The 27,840-nt window shown below is 50.7% G+C and overlaps 2 protein-coding genes and 1 long non-coding RNA gene across 15 annotated transcripts; 2 read left to right on the forward strand and 1 right to left on the reverse strand.

Annotated features, from left to right (window-relative positions):
* Positions 1-664: 664 nt before the first annotated feature.
* LOC120690785 lies at positions 665-6,967 on the reverse strand. 12 transcript variants are annotated; one of them, XM_039973601.1, is made up of 3 exons: positions 4,740-4,823; positions 1,857-4,220; positions 665-1,015 (listed from the first exon to the last, which is right to left on the reverse strand). In XM_039973601.1, the coding sequence occupies exons 2-3, from the start codon at positions 3,216-3,218 to the stop codon at positions 944-946; spliced, it is 1,434 nt and encodes a 477-aa protein (XP_039829535.1). In that variant the 5' UTR covers positions 3,219-4,220; positions 4,740-4,823; the 3' UTR covers positions 665-943. The 12 variants fall into 12 exon arrangements, 9 of the variants coding, with proteins under 9 accessions (XP_039829535.1, XP_039829543.1, XP_039829552.1 ...); XM_039973609.1 differs by having other exon boundaries at positions 1,857-4,226; positions 4,740-4,819; XM_039973618.1 differs by having other exon boundaries at positions 1,857-4,233; positions 4,740-4,819.
* A 10,581-nt stretch (positions 6,968-17,548) lies between these two features.
* LOC120690847 lies at positions 17,549-20,643 on the forward strand. The gene is made up of 3 exons (XR_005681970.1): positions 17,549-17,706; positions 17,829-18,127; positions 18,249-20,643. It is a non-coding gene; the product is annotated as an uncharacterized LOC120690847 (long non-coding RNA).
* Positions 20,644-22,663: 2,020 nt separating this feature from the next.
* LOC120690833 (putative F-box/LRR-repeat protein At5g02700) lies at positions 22,664-25,509 on the forward strand. 2 transcript variants are annotated; one of them, XM_039973686.1, is made up of 3 exons: positions 22,664-23,709; positions 24,682-24,824; positions 24,944-25,142. In XM_039973686.1, the coding sequence occupies exons 1-3, from the start codon at positions 22,756-22,758 to the stop codon at positions 24,945-24,947; spliced, it is 1,101 nt and encodes a 366-aa protein (XP_039829620.1). In that variant the 5' UTR covers positions 22,664-22,755; the 3' UTR covers positions 24,948-25,142. The 2 variants fall into 2 exon arrangements, with proteins under 2 accessions (XP_039829620.1, XP_039829610.1); XM_039973676.1 differs by having other exon boundaries at positions 22,672-23,709; positions 24,682-24,847; positions 24,942-25,509.
* Positions 25,510-27,840: the final 2,331 nt, after the last annotated feature.

The following is a 27,840-nucleotide window of genomic DNA, read 5'->3' on the forward strand; positions in this document are numbered from 1 at the left end:
CGTACTTTTAGTGGCTTGTAGCAAAAGCCAACTTTTAAGAGTGTCCATGAGCTAATTTTGCCAAGTCTAAACCATTTGAATTTCAAAATTCCCATAGAAGAGAGTATGCACTGAATCAACTTGACGAAGGAGCAGGACGAGACAACCTCGAGAAGTCGAGTTCTTCTGAGGACAAACCAACAAGAGATTTTCTCCTTGTCTTGATTGGTCCTGCAATGGACAAACATCCAAATTGCCGGCATGAGAATATCCAGCAGTTTTAAAACGAAAATGATTTTTGTCCAAAATGCCCGGTCCTTTGCTGAACAAAAGCTCTAAACAGCATCACCTGTATTTCTCTCTCTCTTGTTATGGAATTGCCAGTGTAACTTGAGGCCTTTATGCTTTCTCCCGTTTCAAGAAAGTGATGCAAATTTCACGTACCAAATCGGTTCAACGCTCCCATTCAAATCAGAGCTGTTTTGGGAGGGGACGCCTCCAAAGCTGCAGATTTTTTTTACTGTTGCAGACTTGCACATGTTCAGTCACTATTCATCAATAAACACACCCATTCATGAACCGCGAAGATCCCGAAGTTGAGAAAAATCCCTTCCTACTTTGCGGCACGCTTGAGCGTCGCGACATAGGAGCATTTTGTTCTCATTCAAAAAAATAAACAATTCAATTACGTGCAAAGTACATATATTACTGCGTGATTTCCATTGCCCGGGTATAATAGACATGTCCACACTAAATTCTGTAACATACAAAGCCCATAAAAATTGCCACTGATGGTTGATACATGGAGTAAAGTACATCATACATGCAACATGGATCAGGAACAAATATTTACAACAGCTAAGTTCAAGACCCACATCAGAGTGGGATTCAACAGACAATACCAGTAGAGCACAGGATTATATAACACCTAGGAGTGCAATACAAAAGCCTGAATCATCATTGCCTAGCTCCCCCACAGCAGCATGTCAATGGAGGAGCCCCTGACCTGGATGCCGTTTAGCCCTGCAACTGATATCTGCATTTAGCACATAAAGCCACCATTGCAAATGCAGCGAAAACATGTACTTTTTACGGTTTCAATGCCAATGCATAATTCCAACTTTATGGAAAAGGGTGGAGTACCAGTTTAGCTGATTAACTCAAAAGTAGTACTCAAATAGAAAGGTGCATAACACTGTTTTTAAGTCAGACAAATATTAAAAGTTTAAAACACCACGAATTAAGCAAGAATCATCACGATTTTGAATAGTGCAAGGCTCCTACATGGCATCAGTTGAGCATGGAACATTTCACGAGCGTGACATACCTTTGCTGCAGCAGAGAGTACGTTACTATGTTATACCAGAAAATTCATGTTAATAAGAATGGCCTGCAAGTCTCTAACACAAGCAGAAAGTCAAATAGCAGATGCACTACAAGGTGACCAGAAGGACCTAGATAAAACTTGGATGAACCCACAACCAATGTTGTACGACAAAAAGATGTAAAGTCCTAGCAATGACCTGTTTAGCTGAGCTTAGGCTCATAAATCAGTATTTCACAGCAAACATGCTCAAAAGACTAGTACCACTCAAATCAGTTGCTCTAATGGGTCATGATATAAATAGCAACTTTGCACTGCAAGAAGGTGAGCCCGTCACAATCACAAATACAAATACTAGGAATAAGGAAACATGAAGTTCCATAGAAGTTGTAGTCGATGTTTACAATATTTGCATAAGCATGACAAATACAAATGTAAAGTACTAGCACGTGCACCACAAATATAAATTCGTTCCCGCATCACGGTCACTTGACAGTAACTTAAAGGTCTGTGAAATGCAAAAGACTGGCAAGGCTTACGATAAAAAGCTTACCACTTCATATCCTTGAATTCTTCTCGGAGACATTGATGGAGGCAAACCAAAATACGGAAGGGCGTAGCGGAAGGGAAAGGTTTTCCTACTGACCATCTCAATTTTGAAAGACTTAATCTCAAGTGAGAAAAACGCTGAATGTCCTGCATCCTGTTCTTTTGGAGTGCCTGCTAGGAAAATGTATCCTCCAGCTGGACCGCTAAGGTAGCATACACTAGTATACTGGGCTGGCAATGGGATGATACGCTTCATATGCCACTCATGGGACTTGTCAGTGCCATTTTGCAACAAGCTGTAATATTCCACAGGTGTGGCCGCACCAAGTTGACTAAACATTGCAATTTGGCCTTCCCCTGCCTCTACAATGACGCTATCCCCATCATCATGATCAGGAGGGAGGTCATATGTGGATAACTCCATAGTGTCCATGTCGAGCTTGAGCAACTTGTTTGTGTAGTTTACTTTCCAATAGAAGCAGCCATACACGCATTGGCATGAACCCAGCGAGTCGACTTCTTCGTGCAAGCCTAAATCATCCCAGCTGGTAGATGTACCGACAGTCCAGCGATCAGAGCCTGAAGAGAAGAAAAACACCACCAATTTGGTCTTGGAATGCATCCAGCACATCACACTGAATGATGTCTCGTCCTCCATGCCACCGGAAGGGATAAAGGAGGCCCCGGAATTGAACATGTCTTGGTTCTGGAGCTCGACGGAGGCGAGCAGGACGTCGGTCATGGGAGGCAGCAGCAGGTACCCCCGGGACAAGGGGTCGCATACCGCGAAGTCCAAGGACAAGCGCTCCTCCTCGTCGGCCTCCGTGAAGCGCCTGCAGTCGACGAGGACGAGGCCGCCGCGAGCATCGCACGGGTGCCAGTGGTTCAAGCTGTTGGGGCGAGGGACGAAGTCGAAGGAGAAGTCGGCGGCGCGTGCGACCGCGCGGGCGATGGCAGCGGAGGGATGGGGCGCCTCGGCGGCTTGGAAGCCTGCGGAGCTGATGAAGCCGAGGAGTAGCGGCGGGTGGATGGAGCGGTAACGGCGGAGGAAGCGGGGGTCGCCGATGAGGCGGCGGAAGGAGATACACGCGGCTGAGGCGCGGGCGAGGTCGCTGGGGGAGGCGACGCGTACGAAGATCTCCTCGTGGATGTCGCTGGTAAGGGCCGGCGGCGGCCGCTCCGGCTCCGTGGCTTCGAGGCAGGGGAGGATCCGGCCAGCCCTCGACGCCATAGCCGGCGAAGGGAGGAAGGGGATCGAGGGTATTGGAGCGTGGAGCTGGACGGAGTGGAAGATTTGGGGAAGTCTAAACCATTTGAATTTCAAAATTCCCATAGAAGATTTGGGGAGTATGATGCACTGAATCATCAACTTGACGGAGGACGAGACAACCTTAAGAAGCTGAGGTCTTTTGGGGACAAAATCAACATGAGTTCTTCTGCACTGTCTTGATTGATCCTGCTATGGACAACGATCCAAATTGCCGGCGTGAGAATATCCAGCAGTTTTAAACGAAAATGCTCTTTGTCCAAAACGCGTGTCCTTTGCTGAAAAAAAATTCAAAACAGAATCACCTGTCTTTCCCTCTCTTCTTATGGAATTGCCAGTATAACTTGAGGCCTTCTATGCTTTCTCCCGTTTCAAGACACCGATGCAAATTTCAAGTACTGAATGGGTTCAACAACACTCCAATTCAAATCCGAGCTGTTTTGGGAGGGGACACCTCCAAACCTGCAGATTTTCTTCTCTTGCAGACTTGCACATGTTCAGTCACTATGCATCAATAAACACATCCTCTCTCAGGAAGACAGGAACCACGACGGTCCCGAAGTTGAGAAAAATCCCTTCCTACTTCGCTGCAGGCTTGAGAGTCGAGACGGAGGAGTGTTTTGTTGTCATTCAAAAAATAAACAATTCAATTAGGTGCAAATTATGTACCTACATATATTACAGAATGTGAGCTTCCCAACGACATAGGTATAGGAGATAGCAGTTAAACACTGTAAAAGATATATATGCAACTCCAATAACTCAAAGCTCAGATTGTTGCAATCATCCTCCTAGTTCTCCAAGACAAGCACCACATGTACACACTAAATTCTGTAACGTACAAAGCCCACAGAAATTGCCACCGATAGTTGATACATGGAGTAAACTACAGCATACATGCGACATGGATCAGTAACAAATATACACACCAGCTAAGTTTGATACCTGCATCAGAGTGAACGGGATTCAACAGACAATATCAGTAGAGTACAAGATTATATAACACCAAGAAGTGCAATGCAAAAGCCTGAATCATCATTGTCTAGCTCCCAAACAGCAGCATGTCAATGGAGGAGCCCCTGACCTTGATGCCATTTAGCCCTGCAACTGATATCTGCATTTAGCACATAGAGCCACCATTGCAAATGCAGCGAAAACATGTACTTTTAACGGTTTCAATGCCAATGCATAATTTCAACTTTATGGAAATGGGTGGAGGGGACAGTATAGCTGATTCCCTCAAAATAGAAAGGTGCAAAACACTGTTTTTAAAGTCAGACAAATATTAAAAGTTTAAAACACCTCGAATTAAGCAAACATCATCATCAACTGACACTTCAAAAGATTACAAGTATGGCAAGTATGCTCAGAGGGCCATTTTTTTGTGAAAGCTAATGATGCTATTTAGCACTACAACTAGTCAGCTCATTTGTTCATTTTAACACATCACGGTATAATTGGCAACTTTATACTGCAAGCCAGCTAACTTGTCATAGTCACAAATACAAACACTAGAACATAAGAATTTCCAAAAATCTATGCCAAGCAGGTGCTAAGGTCTTAGAAGATTGACACTTTAGTTAGTATTTAGAAACCTTGTGTGAGCATGGCAAGCATTACCAGGAATGATCAATTTCCAACAACATCATAAGGATGTGGATAAATTTGAAACATTTGCTTCCAGTCCATTGCTACACACCTGTCGTAAAGAAAAAAGGAAGTAAGAAAAATGAAAGACTCCCAACATGATCCACTCAAAGGTGGATATCTGCTCATCATAAATGAAATTACTAAAAACTTCAAATGGTTACTACAAACTGTCCCAAAATAGAAGTCTAAAGTACTCGCATTCAAGATATATGGTTAAAATACAACCTAGCAAGATATACAATTTGCCAATTTGTATCTCCAGTGGATCTAAATGCATGTATACTGTCATAATCTACCAATATGTGAAAAGAGTCAAGCCATCAGGCAGAGTACACTGTGACCTGCAAAATTACATCCCATACTATCTTCTTTGCTCACATGAAGTTTTTCTAAGGGGCCAGCATATCGGCAGAATCTGTTTTTAACAAGAAAAAGCATTTCTAGTTTTGAGAATGGCAGGGAGGAAAACGAGAAATCAAACTTATATTTCTTGTCCAACAGCTTGTGCCTTAATTATTCCTTTGACTTTCTGAAAATGATCTTATAAACACCCATAAAAAATGTGGTTTCTAGGCCATAAACATGTTAAGTTGTTCACTTTAAGGTTCCATTGATGCGCATTATTGACCAACAGAACAGATCATGGATCATGAGTGTGACTTACTTTGCACCAGTAGGAAATACTAGGTACTTGAAAACTAGTAAATCATTGTAATAAGGTTCTCGGAGAAGGTTTACATGGACCCATAATTCTTGGAAAAGATGGAAATATGCACACAAAAAAAAACCAATCACTACAAACCTAAGCTTAGCCCCGCATTATGCCAAACAACAATTTCTCAAACAGTCTGCAAAACTACAAAAGCCAGAAAACAAAAGGCTTACCACTTCATATCCTTCTCGGCGACATGGATGGTGGGTAACCGAAATACGGATGAATATAAAATGACTGGAACATCATCCTACAGACCATCTCAATCTTCAATGTCTTAACCTGAAGTGAGAAGCTTGCTGCATCTACCCTGCGATCTTTTGGAAATCCTACAAAGCATATGTACCCTTCAGCTGCACCAACCATGTAAAAATCATAACTGGCAGGTAAGTGTGTTATCATCTCCAACTGGCACCCATCAGCAATATTGCCCTCCTTTTCCTGAATGGCATGATACACAGACGTGGCAAACTTAATATGGCTAAACACCCCAACCCTGCCTTCTCCTGCCTCCACAATGATAACATCACGCTCGTCATAGTGAGGCGGGAGGTCAATGATGGAGAAATTCATTCTGTTGATGTCAAGCTTGAATAACTTGTTGGCCCGCATCACTTTCCAGTAGATGTAGCCATACGCATAACAGCGACAAAGAAGTATGGAGGCTCCTAAGTTAAGATCGTCCCACGTGGTGCCGACACTCCATAAGCCAGAGCCTGAAGAGAAGACAAATACCACAGACTTGATCGAGTGATGCGCCCTGCCAATCACTCTGAACGATGCCTCATCCTCCTCTTCTCCAGATGGAACAAGGAAGGCCTCGAACGATGGAAAATTCTGCTGCTGAACATGGACGGAGGCGAGGAGGTCGTCGGGAATGGGAGGCAGCAGCCGGTACCGCCGGAACAAGGGGTCGCACACGACGAGTTCCGGGAAGTTGATGCCCCCATAGCCCATCATGCACATAGGGCTGCTCTTGAGGAGGACGCGGCCGTCGCGGACGTCGCAGGCGTCCCACAGGTTCCAATTCCATCTGGTGGGAGGGAGGTAGTCGAAGGAGAAGCCGTCGGCGGGGCAGGCGACGGAGCGCGCGGCGGCGGCGTTGGGGTGGGGCGCCTCGGCGGGTTGGAAGCCAGAGGACACGGACTCGATGAAGCCGAGGAGGAGCGGCGGGTGGAGGGAGCGGTACCGGCGGAGGAACGTGGCGTCGGCGACGAGGCGGCGGAAGGTGGCGCACGCGGCGGAGGCGCGGGCGAGGTCCGCGGGGCAGGCGATCCGGAGGAGGATCTCCTCCAGGAGGTCGACGGGGAGTGCGGCCGGCCTCCGGGGCGGCGCCGGGGCCTCGGGGAAGCGGCGGATCGGCAGCGACATCTGCCCGGCGGGGGGCGCGGGGTGCCCCGACTGTCTCCGGCGACGAGAGGAAGGGGATCGAGCGCCTGGGTGCTTGCGGGGAAGAGGTCAACGAATGGGAAGTTGGTAGCTGAGCGGAGTAGTGGAGTAGCCGAAGTGCGTGGCTCACCTTCTCCGCGTGTTGGGCCTGCAAGTGGCCCATCCATCCGAGGAGTATCAAGTCAGCCCACCAACGAAAACCAAAAATGGGTCCTTCGTTGGAGACATCAATGCCAGACAGTGATAGTCTGACGAGAGGGGAACTCCTCTTCCTCCTATTTTGAAATTATTAGAGGGGAACCATCTTGATCTAAAATGGTAGATATTCTTTGCATGCCATATTATCTTGATTCTTGGGCCCCGTTTAGATCCACCAAAAACCCCCCACAAAAACATCACTTTCCATCACATCTCCATCACATCGAAACATTAAATGTAGCAAATAACACATGCATGGAGTACTAAATGTAGGTAAATAAAAAAACTAATTGCATAGTTTTGATGTACGTTGCGAGACGAATCTTTTGAGTCTAGTTAGGTCATGGTAGGACAATATCTACCACAAACAAACAAAAAGTACTATAGTGTGCTGCAGTGTTTTTTCCCTACCGCTACAGTGAATTTCAAGGGAACTAAACACAGCCTTGAAGGAAAATGTATCCTTTCAGCTTTACTGACGATGCGGCAGTGATAGTCGTTGTCAGGAAGGCAGGCAATGGTATTTTATTTTATTCAACGAAATGCAAAGAAGAAAGAAAGCAGAGCACGCTGTAACACTGTAATTAGTACATAGTACTAATTATGCAAATATAAGTTATACTTATACCTCCAAACAATAAGTAGCCTGTTTCAAAAATAATGTCAGCTAGTCATATATAAATAGAGTTATTTATAGAGATTTAAAAATAGCGAGCTGTATTGTATCATCAATTAGTGTTCTTCATTTGCTCCAAATGCAGGATTGAGTAAGCGCACAACATCTGAGGGGCTTAGAGAAGTAATTTTGAAATTCGGTCAGGTTATTGAAGGTATTGAATTATTATTGCTCAACTTTCTCTTCCAGTGCTAATTCTACACATGGATGTTATGAAACAACACAGTACGTATGCAGCCAGAGTAATTACCGATGTAATATCTGGATAGTCCAGAGGATTTGGCTTTGTCAAATTTGCGACTGTACGAGAAGCTGGTGAGGCCATATAGAAGGTATATGGATGAAAAGGTAAAAGTGCATGTGTTGACTGCGGGCGTGTTTGTTTCCGCTTTTAATCCAATTGTGGATGGAAAAAATCGAAAATCCCACCCAAACTGACCGCTTAATTGTCGATTCTATCGGCCGCCGATTCTCACAGAAGCTCCAGCACAACGTGCGGGCCGATTCCCGCAGAAGCATCACTGGACTCGCTTACCAGGTAATCGGAAGAATTTTTCCCCTCTATACCCCTCCTCCGTCTCCCACTCCCACCGAAATCGGGCCATCCTACCTCTCCGGAGTGGATCTGCGCCGCCGCCCTGCACTCCCGGACTGGAGCTGCGCCGCCGTTCCCCGAACGGAGCTGCACCGGCGGCCCCTGAATCGCCTCTCCCCGACCTGAAGCAGCGCCGCAGCATCCTGATTTGCGCCCTGCCCCTTCCCGACACCTGGACTGTGCCGCGTTGCCGTCGCTTCATCCCCGAGGAGCAGCGCCGGAGCATCCCACCCCGACTCTGCCTCCCACCCCGACCAGCACCCCTACAGGATTTGAGCTATTCTTTTCATGTCAAGCTGTTCTTAGCACATATATTCATCATATTAAACACATGTTTTGACGTATAAACATAGCTAGCTTCAATTCCTTTCTCTACAAAAAAACATCTTTTGGTATATTTATGATATTAATCTATATTTAATCTAATTGTAATTTAATTATGTAGTTGTGATGCTAAAAATAATAATTATGTAGTCGAGACACTCAAAAAAATATAACAATTATTGAATTCTGCTAGTATTCAGTAAAAAAAGGAAACATTATCAGCCTAGGGGTATTTTAGATATTTTACCACTCAAAGAATCGACTCAAAATAATCAAGATTGCCAAACACTGAGCTTATCCAGACAGCTGATTCTCCAGGCAGCTGGCTTATCTCATAATCTTGATTCTCATATAAGCGAAATCCATAAAAGCGGAAACAAACAGCAGTTGTTTTCTAATGGTGTGTTTGGTTGCTGGGTCGGGGTGGGTTGGGACGGGTCCAACACAGTTGAACCCCCGTTTGGTTGGAGGTTTGATGTGGGTTGGGTTGAACCCGAAGGGGTATATTCCCCTCAAATGCGGGTCGGAGTAGTCCGCTCAAATCGAGCGGACCACTCCAACCCACTTCGACGCCGTCTCGGCTCCGTCTGCGGGGGCGTGGGCGACGGCCGCGAGGCCGAGCTCGTGGGCGCGGGGGCGGGCGGAGCACCGGCGCTACCGAGCTCGCCGGCGCGAGGGCGGGCGGGCGGAGCCACCGACGCTGGGGGCGGGCGAAGGAGCTCGCCGGTATGGGGGCGGACGGAGCCACCAGCGCTGGGGAGCGGGCGGAGGAGCACGCCAGGCCACCGGCGTGGGGGGTGGGCAGAGCCACCAGCGCGACCGAGCTCGCCGGCACGAGGGCGGGTGGGCGGAGCCACCGGCGCTGGGGGCGGGCGGAGGAGCTCGCCGGTGTGGGGGCGGGTGGAGCCACCGGTGCTGGGGGGCGGGCAGAGGCACGCCAGCAGGCGGAGCAGGGTGAGGTGAGGCGGAGGAGCGGGGCTGGCGGCGGGTTGTGGGAGGAGCGGCCGAGCGGTGCGGGGTGAGGCGACGAGAGGCAGAGGAAGAAGGGGAAGGGAAAGGAAGAAGGCGAGTAGAGAGACTGACAGGTGGGTCTCACAAAAAGTTGTCTAATGGTGTTACACACGGTTATCTCAACCCACATATCTAAACTTCAAACCAAACAGGAAACTGGAACTAACCCAACCCTTTAACCAAATACTAGGTAGGTTGAACCCAACCCAGAAAAATAAGGATGGACCCAACCCATCTCCAAACCAAACACATGCTAATCTCACCGCTGTGTACGTAGATAAGCCCAAGCCTATAGATGGCCATTCGGGCCGCCCGGCCCGGCCCTGGTCCGAGCCCGGGCTGGCCCGTTCTTAGCCGGGCCGTGCCTAGCCCGGCCCAATATCGTAGCGGGCCGTGCCGTGCTAGCCCACAGGCTCTCCCGGCAGCCCAGGCACGGGCCCGCGGGCCTGTTTCGTGCCGGGCCAGCCCGCGGAGCCCGGCCTACTTGTCGGGCTCGGGCCTCTTACGGCCCACGATGGGGCGCGCCGCCGCGCCGGTACTCAGCCGCGGGAGCGGCGACGGCGGCGGTGGAGAGGCTACGGTGGCGGAGAGGCCAGAGTAGAGCAGGAGGGGCGAGAGGAAGTGCGGCGGTGGCGGAGAGGCGAGGTAGGGAGGCGGCGCGAGTAGTGCTCCCACTCCCCATCCGGTGGCGCTATAGATGGCAACGGATACTATCCGCGCGGATAGTGACTCTGTAAATCCGAACCTGCGGAGCAAAAACCGTGCCCGCACCCGCGCCCGTCACCCGCAACGAGCACCACCTTACGCCCGCGCCCGCTACCCGCGGGTAACACATGCCCGCGGGCATGCCCGTACCCGCCAGGGCGCCAGGCCAGCCGCTGGATCTGGGGAGGACGCGACGGCGGTGACCGGGGACGGCGGAGGGCGGCGGCGGCCGGGACGGCGGCGGGGACAGCGGAGGGTGGCGGGCGGCGGCGACCGGGGACGGCGGCGGGGAAGGCGGAGGGCAGCAGCGGCCGGGACGGCGGTGGGGACAACGGAGGGCGGGGGGGCGACCGGGGACGGCAGCGGGGAAGGCGGAGGGCGGCGGCGACCGGGGACGGCGGCGGGGAAGGCGGAGGGCGGCGGCGGCCGGGGACGACGTCGGGGAAGGCAGAAGGCGGCGGCGGTCGGGGACAGCGGCAGGGACAGCGGACGGCGGCGAGGAAGGCGGAGGGTGGAGTGCGCGACGGCAGCAGGGGAACGCCGAGCCGGAGGGGATCTGGCCGGAGGGAGAGCGGCGGGCCGGCGGCCGGAGCCCGGAGGGGGAGGCGGGGAGCGGTGCCCTTGGGCCTGGGGGTCGAGCGCGGAGCGCCCGAGCGGATGGGGTTGGGAGCGCTGGCCGCTGGTTGCGTGGGTGGCGGCTGGGTCTGGGTCGGGAGTGGACAGTGGTCTGGTGGACGCGGAATGAGGAAACCCTAGAAGCTGTTTTATATATGGATGTAGTTTGGGCCCACATGTCAGCGGATTTGCGGGTTCGGATATCAAATTTTGAAACCCATTAGCAAATACCCATTGGGTTTGAAATTGTACCCGCGCCCGTGCCCGCGGGTATAAACACAAACCCGAATCCGCGCCCAACGGGTTCGGTATTCGCGGATTTGCGGGTTTTTTCTACCCGTTGCCATCTTGAGGCGGCGCTAGATCTAGCCGGCTAGGGTTGCGGGGAATGGGGGCGCGGTCGATGGCGGGGTGAGGGAGCGGAGGCCGGAGGGGGCGGCGTCGACGGCGGGGCGAGGGAGCGGAGGTCGGAGGCTCGGAGCTCGGAGGGGCGGCGTGGATGGCGGGGCGAGGGAGCGGGGTCGGAGGGGTCGGCGATGCGGCGTCGACGACGGGGGGAGCTCTCGGAGGCTCGGATGGAGCGAGGCCAGAGGGAGTGGCGTGGACGGCGGGGCGAGCCCTCGGAGGGAGCGGACGCCGGAGGGGGCGGCTTCCCGGGCACCGCCGGCGCCCGGAGGGAGACGGGGCGTCGGGGCGTGCTGGAGGGGGGGAGTGAAGTCGCGGGTGGGGGGTTGGGGGGAGAGGACGAGTCGGGGGGGGGTGGGGGGAGTGGAGTCGTTGTAAGGCCGTGGGCTGGGCTGTGTGCTTCTGTAGGCCTTTGGAGTTAGCGGGCCGCTACCGGGCCGGCCTGCTAACTCTGTGACGGCATGGGCTGTGGGCGTGGGGTGACGGCCCAAGCCGGGGCACGGGGAGCGGGCTGGGCCAGCCCGGGCACGATTTGGACCGAACCGGGCCGTGCTTGGGCCGGGCCAAATTGGCCGTGCTTCGGGCGGGCTAACGGGCTGCGGGCTGCATGGACATGTATACCCAAGCCCAATCTAGAGGATAAAATCCTAGCCCCTCTTCTTCTCAACATCTCCTTCCGCCGCCACAAAACCCTAATGGAGCCATCGCGCGCGGCTGCCGACCGTGACCGCATCAGCGGCCTCTGCGACAACCTCCTCGTCACCATCCTCGCCGGCCTCAACTCCACAAGAGAAGCCGCGCGGACCAGCGTGCTGTCACGCCGATGGCGCCGCGTCTGGACCAAGATCCCGGATCTCATCTTCCTCGACGACTCCTCCACACCGGACGCCGTCGACTCCGCCCTCGACGCGTACTCCGCGCCCACGATGGAAAGGTTCGCCGTCGGCCTCACCGACATGTCGCGCCCCGTCTCCGCCGCCCGCGCCGCGTCGTGGCTCCGGTTCGCCGCGGCGCGCGCGCCGAGAGAGGTCCACGTCTTGCTGCCCTGCAAGGAACCCCCGCCGCGGCCGGAGGACGACGCGGAGGAGGAGGAGCTCGAGGTGCCGATCCTTGAGAGCACCCTCTGGCTCAACGCCAAGTTCGTGTACTGCTTCCGGATCCGGCTGCCACCCGCTGGCGCCGGCGCGTTCGCGGAGCTGCGCATCCTGAGCGTGACTCTCGGCCGTGTGAGCGGCGGCGATCTCAGGCGCGTCGTATCCACGCAAGCCCGTGCCTGCTGGCGCTCGAGCTCGCGATGCTGGATGTCGACGGTGACGTCTCCATCCATTCCGCCACGCTTGAGCGCCTCGCGCTGCGTGTCGTCGGGGTTGGGAACCGGCTCGACGTCGCCGCCCCGAGCCTGGAGTGGCTGCAAGTCCACGGATGCGATTACGAGGAAGCCCGCATCGCCGCCCCAATGCTGACGGAGGTGGAGTGGGACGACAACTACGATCCGGCTCGGCACCGCTTCACCGGCGGGACGGGTCGCCGTCTCGACAGGCTGGCGGTGACGCAGTGGTCTCAGATGCCGCAACTGCTGGAGAGGTTTGATGCTGCGGATCAACTGAGCCTCCATCTCGTCATTCCACCAGTGAGTCTCTGTTGCCGATCGCTCTCGTGCTACTTCTTCTGCAGCTGAAAAAGCTGAATATTTGACACGACGCGTGCGCATACGCCTATCAGCCTATGCTATTCTTAATTCACTTTTTAAATACAATATTAAATTCCTATATAGATCTCAATAAAGAGAAAACTTTGTGTAATTTTTGTGACACTAGTACGTAGTTGGGAACTTGGGATGGGGGAATTGGAGCAAAGCAGAGACAAATAAAAGTGAACCAACTAGCATTAGTAAAATCATTTAAAGCTAATACGAATTAAGCTTATCAATCACTTACTGATAGTCACTTTGGAAGCTCATGCTACTTACGTTTGTAAAAATGGCTAGTTTCATACTCCCTTGACGACACTATTTCCCCAGCGATATGCCAGAAGCTCAAGTACCATTCTAACAGTTTTATAAAGAACAATTACTCTTCAACTTCCTTTTTTTTACACTGGGAGCTATGTGAAAACTCGACGCTGGCGTAGATTATAGTAGTCGTTGAGGATATACGCATTGTTCTCTTTGACCATGATATATATTTTTATCTACTCTTTTTTATCTGGTTGACACAGTTCCCCAATGCTTACCCTATATTCTTGGAGAATACAAGGAAGCTTCCCAAGTGCAAGGCTCTAACAGTAGGGCTAAAAGTAGTTGCACATTCAATTAAGTCGAGCTTGCTTCATCTCCTGAAGCAATGTGGTGTCATTACTAAGCTGGAGATTGAGTTGATCCACCATAATGCACCAAAAGTAAGCTTGCTTTGCTTTAATACCAACAACTACTCTTGGTACTCATTTGCTGGACACATATTACATTATATTGGTTCTTTATTCTTTATAATAAGTTGATTACACATCATGCAAAGCTTTTTATTTTTTATCAGGTGTCTCTATGCGAATTTTTACATTGCCCTTGTGTTCAACAAGAGATGCTGAAGACCGACAATGTCACCCTGGATTTGCTTGAGGAGGTAGAATTCCATTTCTTTACAGGATCCGATGAAGATGTCGACTTGGTGAAGCTTTTGTTCATGTGCAAGAAGGCACTTAAAAAGATGGTGATCAATGTGGCTGATGATGTCGCTATAAGCGATGTGGTACATGAGAAGATCAAGAGCTTCTCACACCCTAGCACCACACTTGAGATCGGTGGTCCTTCGTCACATAAGAGGGATGTCTGCCGGTGCAAAGAGCATGACTGGTATTAGATGTCTGGCAGCAGTTTGTCTTGTGAGGAGAAAATCTAACGAGTCTGAACTCTGAACTATATATACTTGGTTTAGCGTTCATAGTCAGTCTTGAATGTTCCTTGGCAGGATGATAATGAATGTCGTCAACAATCAGCAGCACTTGTTGGTTTTTTTATAAATCAAACAAGTTTCAAACATATCTAGAAAACATGTTACGACATGTGCTTCATTGTGAGAAATTTCATCATCATATAAGCTCTAGCCTCTGCTAGGTACTACTGCCCCTATCACATTCAACGTTTCTTGTCCTATAATAATCGTATTACGCGCCAAAGGTTTGTTTGAAGAGCATTTTGTTGCTGCTGCAGGTGTCTCAGGATTTGTTGTGGTTCATTTGCTTTCCGAACAATGCCAAACATTTTTCTCCAAACCATGCCTAATAAGGTGTTAGCAATTTATTCACCACACATGTGCCACCGTTTGACAAAGGGACAAAGGTACACGAGTCAGTAACAAAGTTGGACACCGAGATGGAAAGTAATCAAGACTTTGTACTAGACTTGCTTGCTTCTTCTCTCAAATGATATGGCAGTGGCCTTTTAAAATAAAAAATCGACGAGCATTGAGTTTTAGCATGAATTTGTAAGCTAAAACTCGTGTCCCGTCAAATGTGTACACAAGGAAAGGGCTAAAGAGCTAGAGACCTGGCTGATCCCTGGCCGTTCCGCTTGCTGCCCCAAGCAATGCTTCACCTGTGTTCTTTATCGAGTCAGCGTACTAGAGGTGACCAAAATCTAGTTAGCCGAGCAACATAAACCATTGGCGCCGTTCCGCCGTGCGCACGATCATGGCAGCAGCCGCGGCAGCGATAGCCGATGCCCGATGGGTGCCGTCCTCCCAAAGCTCGCGGCCCTGCTGCAACTGGAAGAGCCGAAGAGGGAGACAGCGGATTCATCGAGGAAGCAGGAAGAAGACATGGCATCACGTTCCTCAGAGAGACGAGCTCCCGCTGATGCACGACTCCGTCCTCGGAGGTCGCGGCGGGAGTGGCAAGGGGATCCATATGTCGAAGACGAAGAGTACTGGAGGAAGCTCCGGCGGGACCTGCCCAACGACATCGAGGACAGCGTCGGCCGGTTCGTCGTCCGCCTCCTCACGGAACGCAAGCCGGCCGCCGCATGGGTTCGGGAGATTCGCCGACGAGATCGTGGATTTGACGGCGAGAGCGGCCGTGCTCCGCCGCAGGCGACGGGTTCAGGTCGCGGCGCGAGGATGTGGCGGCTTCAGCCCCGGCGGCGGCTTGCGCGCATGCATCTCCGGCGGTCAGCCGAGGCCGGCCGGCTTGCCACCTAGCTCGAGTCCATCAACCTATGGACGCTTTGCTTGGGCCTGTGGCGATGATCTGAACCACACGTGATCAATCCGACGGCTGAAAGGGACCCAGGGGCGGACGGTATTTGAAATACCGTCCACCCGGTTGGTTTACCATCCTCCCCTGGCTGTCGCCGCGACGCCGCGTCCGCTGCGTGACGTGCCTCGCAGGCGCGCCGCCCGCGCGCTGGGTGCCGGCGAGCCGCGCGCCGTCGTCACCGTCGTCCACGGGTTCAGGTCGCGGCGCGAGGAATTGGTGGCTTCATCCCCGACGGCGGCTTGGGTGCATCTCCGGCGACCGGCGGTCTGCCGAAACCGGCCGGCTGGCCACCTCTTGCTCGAGCCCATGGAAGCTTTGCGCGGGCCCGTGGTGATGATCCGGAGTTCCGGACGCATTTAGTTTACCGTCCGCCCTAAGCCGTCGCAGCGACGCCGCGTCCGCTGCGTGCCGTGCGTCCCGTGCCTCGCCGGCGCGCCGCGCGCCGTCGTCCACGGGGAGGAGGGAGGCCGTCGGCCCAGGTACGCCGTGGCGCCGAACGAGCCAGGGTCGCGCGCATCGGCGGCGGCAGCAAGCAGACGGGAGGTGGAGCCGTGCCACCCGATGCACTACCCGTACATGGTCCACTACCGCCACCGGCCGGTCGGCGTGGAGGCGCTCCGCGTCGAGCTGCTGACGGCGGCAGCTCAGAGAGAGGGCCCGCACGGCGGCGACCGGCGCGGGCGCGATCGCGATGTGCCACGCCGACACGACGTGCTGGGACGATGGCTTCTTCCGGATGCTGAACGCGACGCGCGGGGAGGAGATCTGCCAATCTCTAGGGCACGTAGCAGCTCGCCACCCGAGGCCGAGGGTGAGCGCTACCGCCGCCGCGGACCACGCCGTCCGGCGGCCTCCAGAGTCACGTCGCGCGCTGCCAGTGACTGACGAGGACCGAGTCCCTGCCTGGGCAGATCCCGCGTGATCTGGACCTCACGTGCTCGATTCCACGGCTAGCAGGGACTCAGGGGAGGACGGTACTTAAAATACCGTCCACCCTCGTCCACCCTCGGCGGCATTTGATTCACCGTCCGCCCCTGGTCGTCACCGCGACGCCGCGCTCCGCTGCATGCCGTGGCTCACCGGAGCGCCGCCGCACCGGACTGCCGGTACGGGACGACCTCCCGTGTCCGCTTCGCCGCGGCAGCGAGCGACGAGAGCCTCCGGGGGCGTGGTCACTGGTCACCAGCTCCCTGCTTGCCGGGCACCACGACACGACGTCGTTGACGACGCCGACCTGGTTATTCTGGGAGGGTCTCTGCTCTCCACCGGCCTCGACGTGGAGGATTAGCTCGTGCGCGAGAGCCGCGCCGGGGTGTGCGCCGCCAGCAACCACGGGAACGCAGATGACTCGTCCCCGTTCTGCTTCGACATGCTGCGTGCGCTGCTGGACACGCCGATGCGCGGCATGCGCCACTACCTGCACGACGCCACCACAGAGTCTATCCGATCCGGCGCCTGTTCCCGGCGTTGGTCGTCGACACGCGTAGCTCACCTGGGTGTGCCGTGACGCCACGTGCTCCAGGTGCGCTCACGCACCCTCGGAAAGCCGGAACACGTACGTTCACGTTCGCCTATACTTTGCAAGGTACACACGCCTGACACTGATGCCATCGTCTAAGCTCCTTCGCTAAATCTCTAGGCATGGCACGTCGCCAGCGGCTGTGCGCTCGCTGCTTTGACTGCGAGGGACCAATACTCAGGAATCTGCACGGGCATGCGTGCCAGCCCCTACTCTTATCAGTTCCAGATCAAATAGAAGAGTAAAATTCATGGCGGATCCCTAAACTTGCGCGGAGGTGCAAGGTCCCCAAACTCTCAAACCGTCATTTTTCACTCCCTTGGTTCGGGTACCATCTCCATCCAAACAGGCACAAACCAGACCCTTAGATCACGCGGGCCGCCACGCTAGAGCTGACGGGGCTCGGCGCGAGTAGAGGAACCGCGTCGCCCCCTTCCACTCGTCCCCTTCCGCCTCGCCCCCCATTCGCCGCCGTCCGGGGAAACCTAGTGCCGCCGGGTCCAAGACTTCACTGCCGCCGGCGCCCATCTGTTCACCGGCGTGAGTTCCGCCCCCCCCCCCCCCCACGCACACACATACACACACTGATTTCGCCTGATTCGAGCTCAGGTGCCCTACCCTAGTCCCCATCTATTCACCCTCGCTCCTCACCTATCCTGTAGCTCAGCGGCATGGGTACGAGCTGTAGTGTTGTGGGGGCAAGTCGCCATGACACAAGCTTGGGAGAGCACTACGTCACCTACCGTGAAACAAGCTTGGAGCAACAACAAACTTGCTATTGTGTCTGAAGGGTATTATTCATCTACATGAAAAACTGAAACTGACACCAACGTGCAGGCTGCCGTTCTTGCTGAGAATTAGGAGCGAGCAGCTACCAATCTATCGGAGCTTTGTGCAGCTTTGTGCCTATAGCTTTGTGCAGCTAATACTCTGACAGTATCAGTGATCAGCCAGTAGCACTGTATGTATCTCTCATGTTCATATTCTTGGAGATTAATCTACCTAGCTGCTTGTCTGAATTGTTATCTTGAATTATTGCAGTCTATTTGATCAGCACTCACCAGATTTCTTGTCGAGTGCAGGCACCCATATAGTTTGATTGGATCGAACTCGCTACCCCGTCTGCAGGATACCGAGCTCATCACCTAGATTGCTACTGCTAGCTTACTGAGAAAATGAGATCCTAGAAGTTAATGCTGCTGTTGATGAACTGTCATCAGATTGGTGCAGAAGCAAGTCATCGCAGAGCAGGGATGCCTGTCAGTTGCCACCTCCTACACTCACACTCTTTGGATCTGATATCCACCACATACTGCTTTTCTCTCTCATGGACTTGAAAGATCCTTTGTCCAGCTGGAAGTGCATAGCAAACATTAGCATAATCTGCATTTTTTGCAACCTTTTTCCTTATCTTAGGACAAATGGTGCCTACAAAACCAAAAAGTTCCTCCTGCTTGCTGTAGTACCTAGTCATCAATTGTTGTTTCACTCCCTGCAGCATACTAAGGATAGGCATCTCCCTGTCCTCAAGAATATATTTGTTGAAAACCTCATAGTTGTTGTTCAACAACAGATCGCATTTAGGAAATTCAGCAAAGAAGGCTCTTACCCAAGTCTTAGGTGGCATCTTCTCCAACCACTCAAAAGCTTCCTGATCAAGTGCTCTCATCAAATCGACACATCCAAATTATGATTCCACCTTATCACCGTGCTTGATCTTGCACAAGTCCACAATTGGTTCTTCAAGATGTCTCCTTTGAAACCTGCATCTCTGAAATTTGCCCAAAGATGCCTCACACAAAAATGGTATTCTGACTCAGGAAATACTTGCTCCACGGCAGGAACGAGGCCCTGGAAATAATATAACAACAATTATAAAAGTTGCAAGTAATATGACAGGAAAATAATACAAACATCGGTCCAGAGATAAGTACCTTTTGTTTATCAGTAATGACAGTCCAGGGATATGTATTATCAATACCCAAATCATCTTTTGGAGTTTGCAAGAACCACTTCCATGTTGCCAATGACTCCACTTCAACCACACCCATTGCTATTGGGTAAATGCAATCATTGGGGTCAATGCCAACTGCCGTGAGTATCTGGCCACCAAATTTGGTCTTGATATGGCATCCATCCAGGCATATGACAAGTATGCACCCAGAAAGAAAACCTCTCTTGCAGGCATCCAAAGACATGTAACAAGTGGAGAAATGATTGTTAACAGTGTTTAGATAAAATGTGCTACCTGGATTACTCCTCCTCAATTCTTGCCCATAGTCCCAAAGTTGGTTGTACTACTCACTCTCATCTCCATATATCTTCTTGAGGGCCAGCCTCCTTGCTCTGGCTAGTTTGCTTCTAGAAGGAGTAAGATTCCATTCCTTCTGCACAATTCTTGCAAAGTTGGCAAGATTCATCTTGTCATCAGCTCTGAAACTGTCTAGGTACTTCTCAGCCAGCCAATTAGAGGTGCACTTTTTCAGCACCCACTCCTTTTGGCAATTATGTTGGCCAAAATATGTCTTGATCATAAAAGCCTTCACTCTGCTATCTTTGGAAGCATACAGTGTCCAGGGGCAGCCATCGGCATAGTGTGCTCTAATTCTCCTTTGATCATTTCTTGGCAACTTAATATCAACCCTATTCTTCAGGCAATACTCAGTTATTGCCTTCCTCAAGATCTCTACTGACTCAAACACCATGCCAACCTTGAATGAAGGGTTACTCATGTCCTCTGTCCTGAAATTCTTGAACTTGAGATTAATCTGTCCCTCCACATCATCATCTGCTACTTGCAGACCTTCATCATCACTGGATTCATGATCTCCTTCCTCATAGGTTACTGCAGTAGACCTCCTCCCAATTCTCTTTCCTTTGCCTACTCCCTCATCAACCACATCGTCATCAACATAATCCACAAACAAATCATCATCTCCACGCTCAACCTTATTGTCACTGTCCACAAAGTCATAATCCTCACTGTCATCATCACCGCAATTGTCATTTGTTACAGGCTCACTCTTCTGTTCATCTACACTACTTCTCAAGTTTTTGTAGAAATCAGGGAGGCTCAGGTTCCTTCTTTTCATCTACGGGGTTCACAACCAAATCATCCCAATTTACACCACCCAGAGTGCCTTCATGGTCAATGTAAACTACCATAGTTTGTACCCTACCCACCACTGATCTCATTGATTCATTGTCTGCACGATCTTTGATTAGTCTCAACCCATCTGAGAGATCTTTCCCTGGTAATAACCAATACACTTTCAAACTATCCGTATCAGAATCAGAGTAACCCAGAATATATAGGAAATCTTCACACCATCGCGGAGATAAAATATTAGCATCGCAATAATCAAACCAATCAATTTTCTCATCAACATATGTCCTCAACTGACCAGACCCAACGAAAAACCCACCATGATGCAATTCGATTGTGAAAAGATTGTCACTACCACCTACAGAACAAAGCAAAATCACACCAACAGTTCAGTCCTCAAATCAATCAATCCTAGCACAAAGGTCCAACCTTTCGAACCATAACCAACGAATCGACAAGAGAACCATGCGGCAAAACTTATCGTATGTAGGGATTGGGTTCGCCTTCTCCCGGTACCTAGCGTACCAATCCGCCATCCCCGATCGCCGCAGCCTGAACCGCAATCGCCGCGGCCTATAGCAGGTGAGAGTGAAGGCGATGGTTCTCCTTCCTCTTTACCCACGGCCAACAATCCTTGCCAGAACCATCCTCTTTACCCACGGCCAACAATCCTTGCCGACCTCCACTGCCGCAGGAGCAGCAGGGCCGTCGGCAAGAACGACGACGAGGATAGGAGGGGCGAGGAGTCCAGATGGCGGCGAATTTGGGGGAGACGTAGAAGGGGGCGACGCGGTTCCTTTACCCGCACCGAGCCCCGTCAACTCCAGCGTGGCGCCCCACATCAGCTAACGGGTCTGGTTTGTGCCCGTTTAGATGGGGATGGTACCCAAACCAAGAATAGGGAGTAAAAAATGACAATTTGGGAGTTCGGGGACCTAGATGACACCTCTGCGCAAGTTTAGGGACCCGCCATGAATTTTACTCCAAATAGAACATGGTTTATGACTTGTGAGCCGTTATGGTGTGATGACCATCACTGCACTCAAATTTGTTGCTTCCCAGTCTCGGATCAAAGATCAGATAGAAACCAGGAATTGGGTTGTGTTATTTGGTTGCTAAAATGCTATATGTAGCTCAGAGTTGTGGGAACACGACCAAATACATGTTTAAAAAACTGTGGCGCATCTAAGATTTGACACATAACATTAGCTATGATTATAATATGACCTATAAAAAAAATACTAAGGCACTATCTAGATTTTTTTTGTGTTGTTAAACTTACAATTCCTTGAGTATTTTTATAGGCCCTATCATAATCTGAAGTATGAGTCGCGATTAGTCAAATTATGTGTACAAAAGGTGCATCACCATGTTTATATTATAAGAATTTGATGATCAAAACAACCTACTAATGGCTTCTTCAAATAGTCATGAAAATAGGACTTGAATCCCATTCTTCGTAGGCTTTTAGAGAAGCTTGGTGTTTTGGAAATATTTCAAGAATGCGTCAAGTTTTATGTTAAAATATCTTTGAGCAATTCACCTCTTACTGATTAAGTGGGGGTTTTCTCAACTTTTCAGTTTAATTAAAATTTATAATTTGATTCTTAATTTATGGTGTTTTAAACAAATAAAATTTTCTAACTCTGGTTTCCAAATTAGTCATTCAAAATTAAATATTTAATAAAAAAATTGCGAACTGAGCATAACTCTATTGATAATGTTATCTTGTGGAAAGTGTTCAGCCTGACTTCTCAGGCTAGGCATGAGTGCTTGAATTTTTTAGATTTATTTTAGAATTTCACCGGGATTACTCTTTTGGTGGTATCGGATGACAACAAAGCTCCTATCATAATTTTATCATTTTTGAGATCTGCTGGCTCAGTATCTCAAAGATGATTATACGAATACAGATAGGGATAGATATAATTGTATGCGCTTAGTTATGTGTGATTGTACGTGCGTCTATGTAATCGTTTGCTTTGTAACATGGATTTTAAAAATATTTACCACAAAACTAAAATAAAAAAACTGTTATACTTGTTCCAAAGAAGAAAAATCTACCATTCTTGTTTCAAAGGAAAAAAATGCCGTACATTTTTTCGCATCGGAGTGATATACTCCCTCCGTTCCAAATTATAGGTCGTTTGATTTTTTTGACATCAAGTTTGACTACTCGTTTTATTCAAAAAATTTATGCAAACATAATTACATTTAAGTTATTCTTGAAGAACTTGTATTGATAAAACAATCAATAACAAAAGAAGTGATATTTTATATAAATTTTTAAATAAAATGAGTGGTCAAATTTAAAATTGAAAAAATCAAACGATCTATAATTTATAATTTAGAACGGACAGAGTATATGAACTCGAATTCGAACCCCCAAATCGAAGGAATCCTGTCGCAAGAGTAGCAACAGACATCCTCCCTTTGGCACCCCCTCCTCGCATTCCGTTAGATCTGAGCCACCGGGGGCGCAGATGGCCGCGGCCCTTCCCGACCGCTGCCTCCGCCATCGGCACGGGGCGGACCGCATCGGCGAACTCCCCGACGATCTCCTCCACCAGATCCTGCACCGCGTCGCCTCCACCCCCGCTGCGGTGCGCACCGGCGTCCTCTCCCGCCGCTGGCGCCGCCTCTGGGCCGACCTCACCGAGCTCCGCCTCGACTCCGTCCTCGCGCCGGTCCCGGGCATCGGCACCGTCGACGGCGCGCTCGACGCCTGCTGCGTGCCGACCGTGACGCGCCTCAGCGTGTCCCTGGACCACCTGCCGCCCTGGGGCAGCGGCCTTTCGGCCGACCGCGTCGCCCCCTGGCTGCGCTTCGCCTCGCGGCGCGTCGCGGGGGACCTCTGCATCCTGCTGCCACCAGCGGCGGCGGGCGGTGCGGTGGTGGTGGAGGAGGATCTGCGTCTCCCCGTGTGCGAGAGGGTCACGGAGATCACGCTGTGGCTCGGGTACCGCTTCCGGCTCCGGATGCCGGCGGCCGGCACGTTCGCGGCGCTGACCTTCGTGAACATACGCGACGCGCGCATGGACAGCCGCGAGCTGGAGCAATTCGTGTCCTGCGGGTGCCCGCGCCTGGAGGAGCTCGCCGTCCGGCTGCCCCCGTTCCTCGCCGAGTCCGTCGTCTGCATCCGCTCGGAGTCGCTAAGACGGCTCGACTACCACATCAAGAACACGCGGCGGCTGGAGGTTGCCGCCCCAAGTCTCGAGCGGCTGTCCATGTCGAACGCCGACAGGGCTTACATCACCGCGCCGGAGTTGGGGGAAGTCGCTTGGGAGGACGACAGCTTCAACCCGCTTAGACACCAGTTTACTGAGACCGGGCGTCGTCTCCGGCGGCTGGTACTCACCTTGAGTTCAACGACGGCGGAGCTACTGCAGCGATTCTACAATGTCGATCAGCTGATAGTAGATATCTTGATTCCACATGTAAGTCTTCAATTCTTGTGTGGATTAGTTACCCATGCGCAGTCTCCTGCAAATGCATGGTTACAGTCAATGAGAAATACTGCAATAGATAAGTTCTCAAAATGTAGATTGAAAGTTCTCAACAATTTAAGCAACGTTTTACTAATGTTCGGGGAAAGCTTTCAACTAGATTTTTAACCTCAACAGCCAAGTGTGAATGTAGATAAAAAAATTGACTTCACTGCTTATAATGTCCTACTTATAAACATGGAACCTGCTTAATATGAACTTCCTATATGCAAATAAATATTTGATTCCAAACAGGGCAGGTCCTACTTATAACATGGAACCTGCTGAAACTTACATCAAACTTCCCACCAGTTCCCTTTTGAACTGTGTATATTAAGAACTGCTCTCCCCTAGGTCACTCTTTTGATGTTAGCTTACTGTTGGATTGCCCGAAGTTAGCAAAATCCACTTTTTATATTGATAAAAACTTTAGCAAAATCCACTTTTTATATTGATAAAAACTAAGGTTCTGAGATCAAAATTATTGTAGCTCAACTGATGTTTACCTTATTGAATTGGGAACGGACAAATTCTCAATTGACTTTGCTGAAATGCTAGGGGTGCAAAGATAAAACTTGCTACATGCAAAATTTAACTTTCAAACAGACCAGATTATAACTGAACTTGCATCCAACTATCCACCAGTTCCCTTAGAAGTTTTTATGTTTACAAATTTCGCCCCCTGCTTCATCCTCTTACTATACCTTCCTGCTGGATTTACTGAAATTAACAAATTTGATATTTGCTTCTAAAACATGAGGCTCTGAGATAAAGATTGCAGCAGACTGACATGCCGCTTGTTGCTTGAAATTTGAAAACCTTATTCTACAGAAGGTTATGATTCAGAAAACTTATGATGTCACAGCAAAATCCTGGATTAGTCTTGCATTTTTTTTGACAGATTCACACCTGTGGTTTTGGCAGGGGGGAGATGGTTACAAGAGCTTCTTGGAGAATGTGGACATGCTTCCCTGTTGTGATGTCTTGGTGGTACAATCAACAAGTACTTCCCATTGTTCCATACCAAGTTTGCTGCATCTCCTCAGGAGTTCCACTGGTGTAAAGAAGTTTGTGGTTTACTTGGAGTTCAATAGGATTCTCTGTTATTCTATAGTACTTAAGACATCGAATAATCTGTGACCATGGTATGGTTTAATGTTAAAGGCTGTGCGTATTTGCTTTTCAGGTGAATGGTCTGTGCAGATTATTGGGCTGCCCATGTGATTCTCCAAAGGGCCGCAGAACTGGTGACATCAACCTATATTTACTTGATGAGGTAGAGATCAATCTGATATCAGACGAAGTATCCTCAGATGCACAGGCTGAATTTGTGGAGCTGCTACTCGGATGCAATGCGCCAGTGCTAAAAAAGGTGGTCATCAACAGGTCGTGCACCTGCCCTTTCATAAGGGAGGATATGTGCGAGAAGATCTGCGAAATTTGTCTCCTGAGTAACAAGTTTGAATTCAGTGTTGTTCGTGAGGGAGATGAGTGGGAGGAATCCTGCTCCACTATGGTGATACACATCAGTGCAAAGCGCCACTTAGCTGTAGAGCTGATCCCCTTTGCCGATTTGCTTGAACATGAGATGAGCCATGTGCAGTGAAGAAAACTAGTTCATCACTTCATTTGAGTTTCTAACCAGGTCTGTTGTGCTAATTCACTGATTATAATGAGGCAACCTCTGGTAACTGAGGCAAATCGCTGGAGACTTTGATCAGGGCTAATTCACTACTTAATTGTTTCTCTTCAGTTGTTGCCTTGTTAGTTGTCTGCGTTTTCATGATATTTTGCATGAATCCTGTTCCGTCGATCGAAGCAATTGTACATCTGTTTCCCAGTGGGTGAACTTTAAGGTAGGGTTGCTGCAAGTTATGTATGGGAGCCCACATTAATCCTGTTCCGTTGAATAGCAATTGTTACAGACGGTGATGAAAGAGCTTTCATAAGGTGAGGAACAGAACAGAGGAGCATACACGTTAATCTTACTTCGTCTTTGGTTCAATTGTTGGCTGCGTTTTTGCAGTTGATAGCAATGTAAATGAGAAGATATGGATTTCTCCTATCAATAACCTGAACAAATTGCTGCCAAATTTGACATAGTTTCTGTCGCTTTGTTCATGTAGTAGCAACAAGCGCGCGTGGTAGACTGGCATTTGTTCATGTAGTAGCAACCGCCGGCCCACCTTAGCTTTCATTCAATTGCAGGCTCGCGGCCCATGGCCCTTGCCGTGATGACGCGACCCGCACGGCACCGGCACCATATATTTATTTAAGGCTCCGTTTGGGAGGGCTTATGAAGAGCTTCACGAGCGGCGAGCGGCTTCAGATGAAGCCCTCTCAAATGTTTGTTTTGTAACTGGCTTCACACGTGAAGCCAGTCCTGAAGCCATTGACGGCTTACACAGGTAAGATAAGCCATGAAATTGTAGTTTCACGCGGCTTACACATCAATCTAATAAGTAAAGTTGTTTTGCCAAATATTTTCTAAAACAGCTCCAACTGAACTAGAGAAACCGCTCCATCTGAGGAGCCGGAGCCAGAGCTGTTTTTGGAAGAGCCCGAGCCCTGCCAAACAGGCCCTAAATCGCGCATCGCGCGTGATCCGCCGCAACGGCCACGGAGGAGGGCAACGATGGCGGCGGCGTCGACCGCATCAGCAGCCTCCCCGATGACCTCCTCCACGCCATCCTGATCCGCCTCCGCGACGCCGCGGCCGCCGAGCGCACAAGCGTCCTCTCCCGCCGCTGGCGCCGCGTCTGGGCCCACCTCCCCGAGCTCTCCTTCCGCTGGCGCCACGACGCCCCCGCCTGCTGGCGCTGGCCGCGTACGCCGGGACGGCCGTTAGGCTCCTCGAGATCGCCACGATGCCGTGGCTTTCATCCGTCGGTATCTGTCCGCTGATGCAGTTCGCCTCGCTGCGCGTCGCCGGCGAGCTCCGGCTGTCGCTGCGCAAGGCCTGGGGCCATCATGTCGTGCTCCCCCCGTGCAAGAGGGTCACGGCGATCACCCTCAGCGCCAAGAGGCTCACTATGCTGTTCGCACCGCCGCACCCCGCCTTGGGCACGTTCGCGGCGCTGGCCAGCCTGAGGATCATTGGAGCCCGCGTGGACGGCCGCGAGCTGGGAGACGTCCTGGACTCCCACTGCCCGCGCTTGAAAGAGCTCTTCCTGAAGCGGGTCCTCGTGAGGTGCCGAGACCTACCTCGCGTCATCTCCATACGCTCCGACTCGCTAGAGCGGCTCGAGATGGACAAGGACGTCAAGTCGTTCGACGCCAGTCTCCAGGTTATCGCCCCGAAGCTGAAGGTGTTTTCGTCCCCGAGGATCTTTAGCTACGCCAACATCGTCGCGCCAAAGCTCACGGAGGTGTGCTGGCACGGCCCGTACGACCCAGACAGGCATCATCTCCGAGAGGCCGGACGCCATCTGCAGCGCCTGGAGATTGCCAGCAGGAACTGGAACTCTCAGCAGGCGGCGATGCTAATGCTCCGGTTTAACGCTGTCCACGAGCTGCAACTGACAGTCCAATTACGGAAGGTACGCTAATAGCTCTAGGCATTATTTAATTTATTTGCAAGGAACCAGTGAAAATACAAGTCATGGAACAATTGATCTCTTACAGCTAAGTAGTATGATATGATTTAATCTTTGATTACAAAATGAGTAACCACCAAATTTATCAATCTTCTGAAACTTTGTAATAGCTCTCATGGACGTGTCCATCCTATCTTGACACCTATTGTCTCGTGGTTTCAGGGCAATCAGGGATACAATGAATGTTTGGAGCTCATAAATCGTCTTTCCAAATGTGAGGTTTTGGTTGTCGGATTCGTTGCAAATCAGCATGCCCTTAAGCCTGTAATGGTACATCTTTTTAATAAATGTACTGGGGTGAAAAAGATTGTGGTGCGCTGTTTGGCTTATCGCAAGGTAAGTGCGTTCGCCATATCAATTTCATTTTGTCCAAATAAATGCCAATGTGTCTACATACAGATTGGTAACACCGAGAAGGCAAGAAATGATGCACATATACATATACATATATACATATATATATAAGTAGAAAGGAATTTTCCTATAT

The sequence above is a fragment of the Panicum virgatum genome, chromosome 2K (assembly GCF_016808335.1).
Source record: "Panicum virgatum strain AP13 chromosome 2K, P.virgatum_v5, whole genome shotgun sequence".
Classification (NCBI taxonomy): Eukaryota; Viridiplantae; Streptophyta; class Magnoliopsida; order Poales; family Poaceae; genus Panicum; species Panicum virgatum.

Bases quoted from the DNA above. Each gene is read 5' to 3' on its own strand.
- LOC120690785 (XM_039973601.1), bottom strand. From the start codon at position 3,218: ATGATTCAGTGCATCATACTCCCCAAATCTTCTATGGGAATTTTGAAA. The intron at 1,016-1,856 runs GTAAGCTTTTTA...TGCTAAATGCAG, and splicing joins GAATTCAAGGATATGAAGTG to ATATCAGTTGCAGGGCTAAA.
- LOC120690833 (XM_039973676.1), top strand. From the start codon at position 22,756: ATGGCCGCGGCCCTTCCCGACCGCTGCCTCCGCCATCGGCACGGGGCG. The intron at 23,710-24,681 runs GTAAGTCTTCAA...TGGTTTTGGCAG, and splicing joins TAGATATCTTGATTCCACAT to GGGGGAGATGGTTACAAGAG. The intron at 24,848-24,941 runs ATAGGATTCTCT...TATTTGCTTTTC, and splicing joins TGTGGTTTACTTGGAGTTCA to AGGTGAATGGTCTGTGCAGA.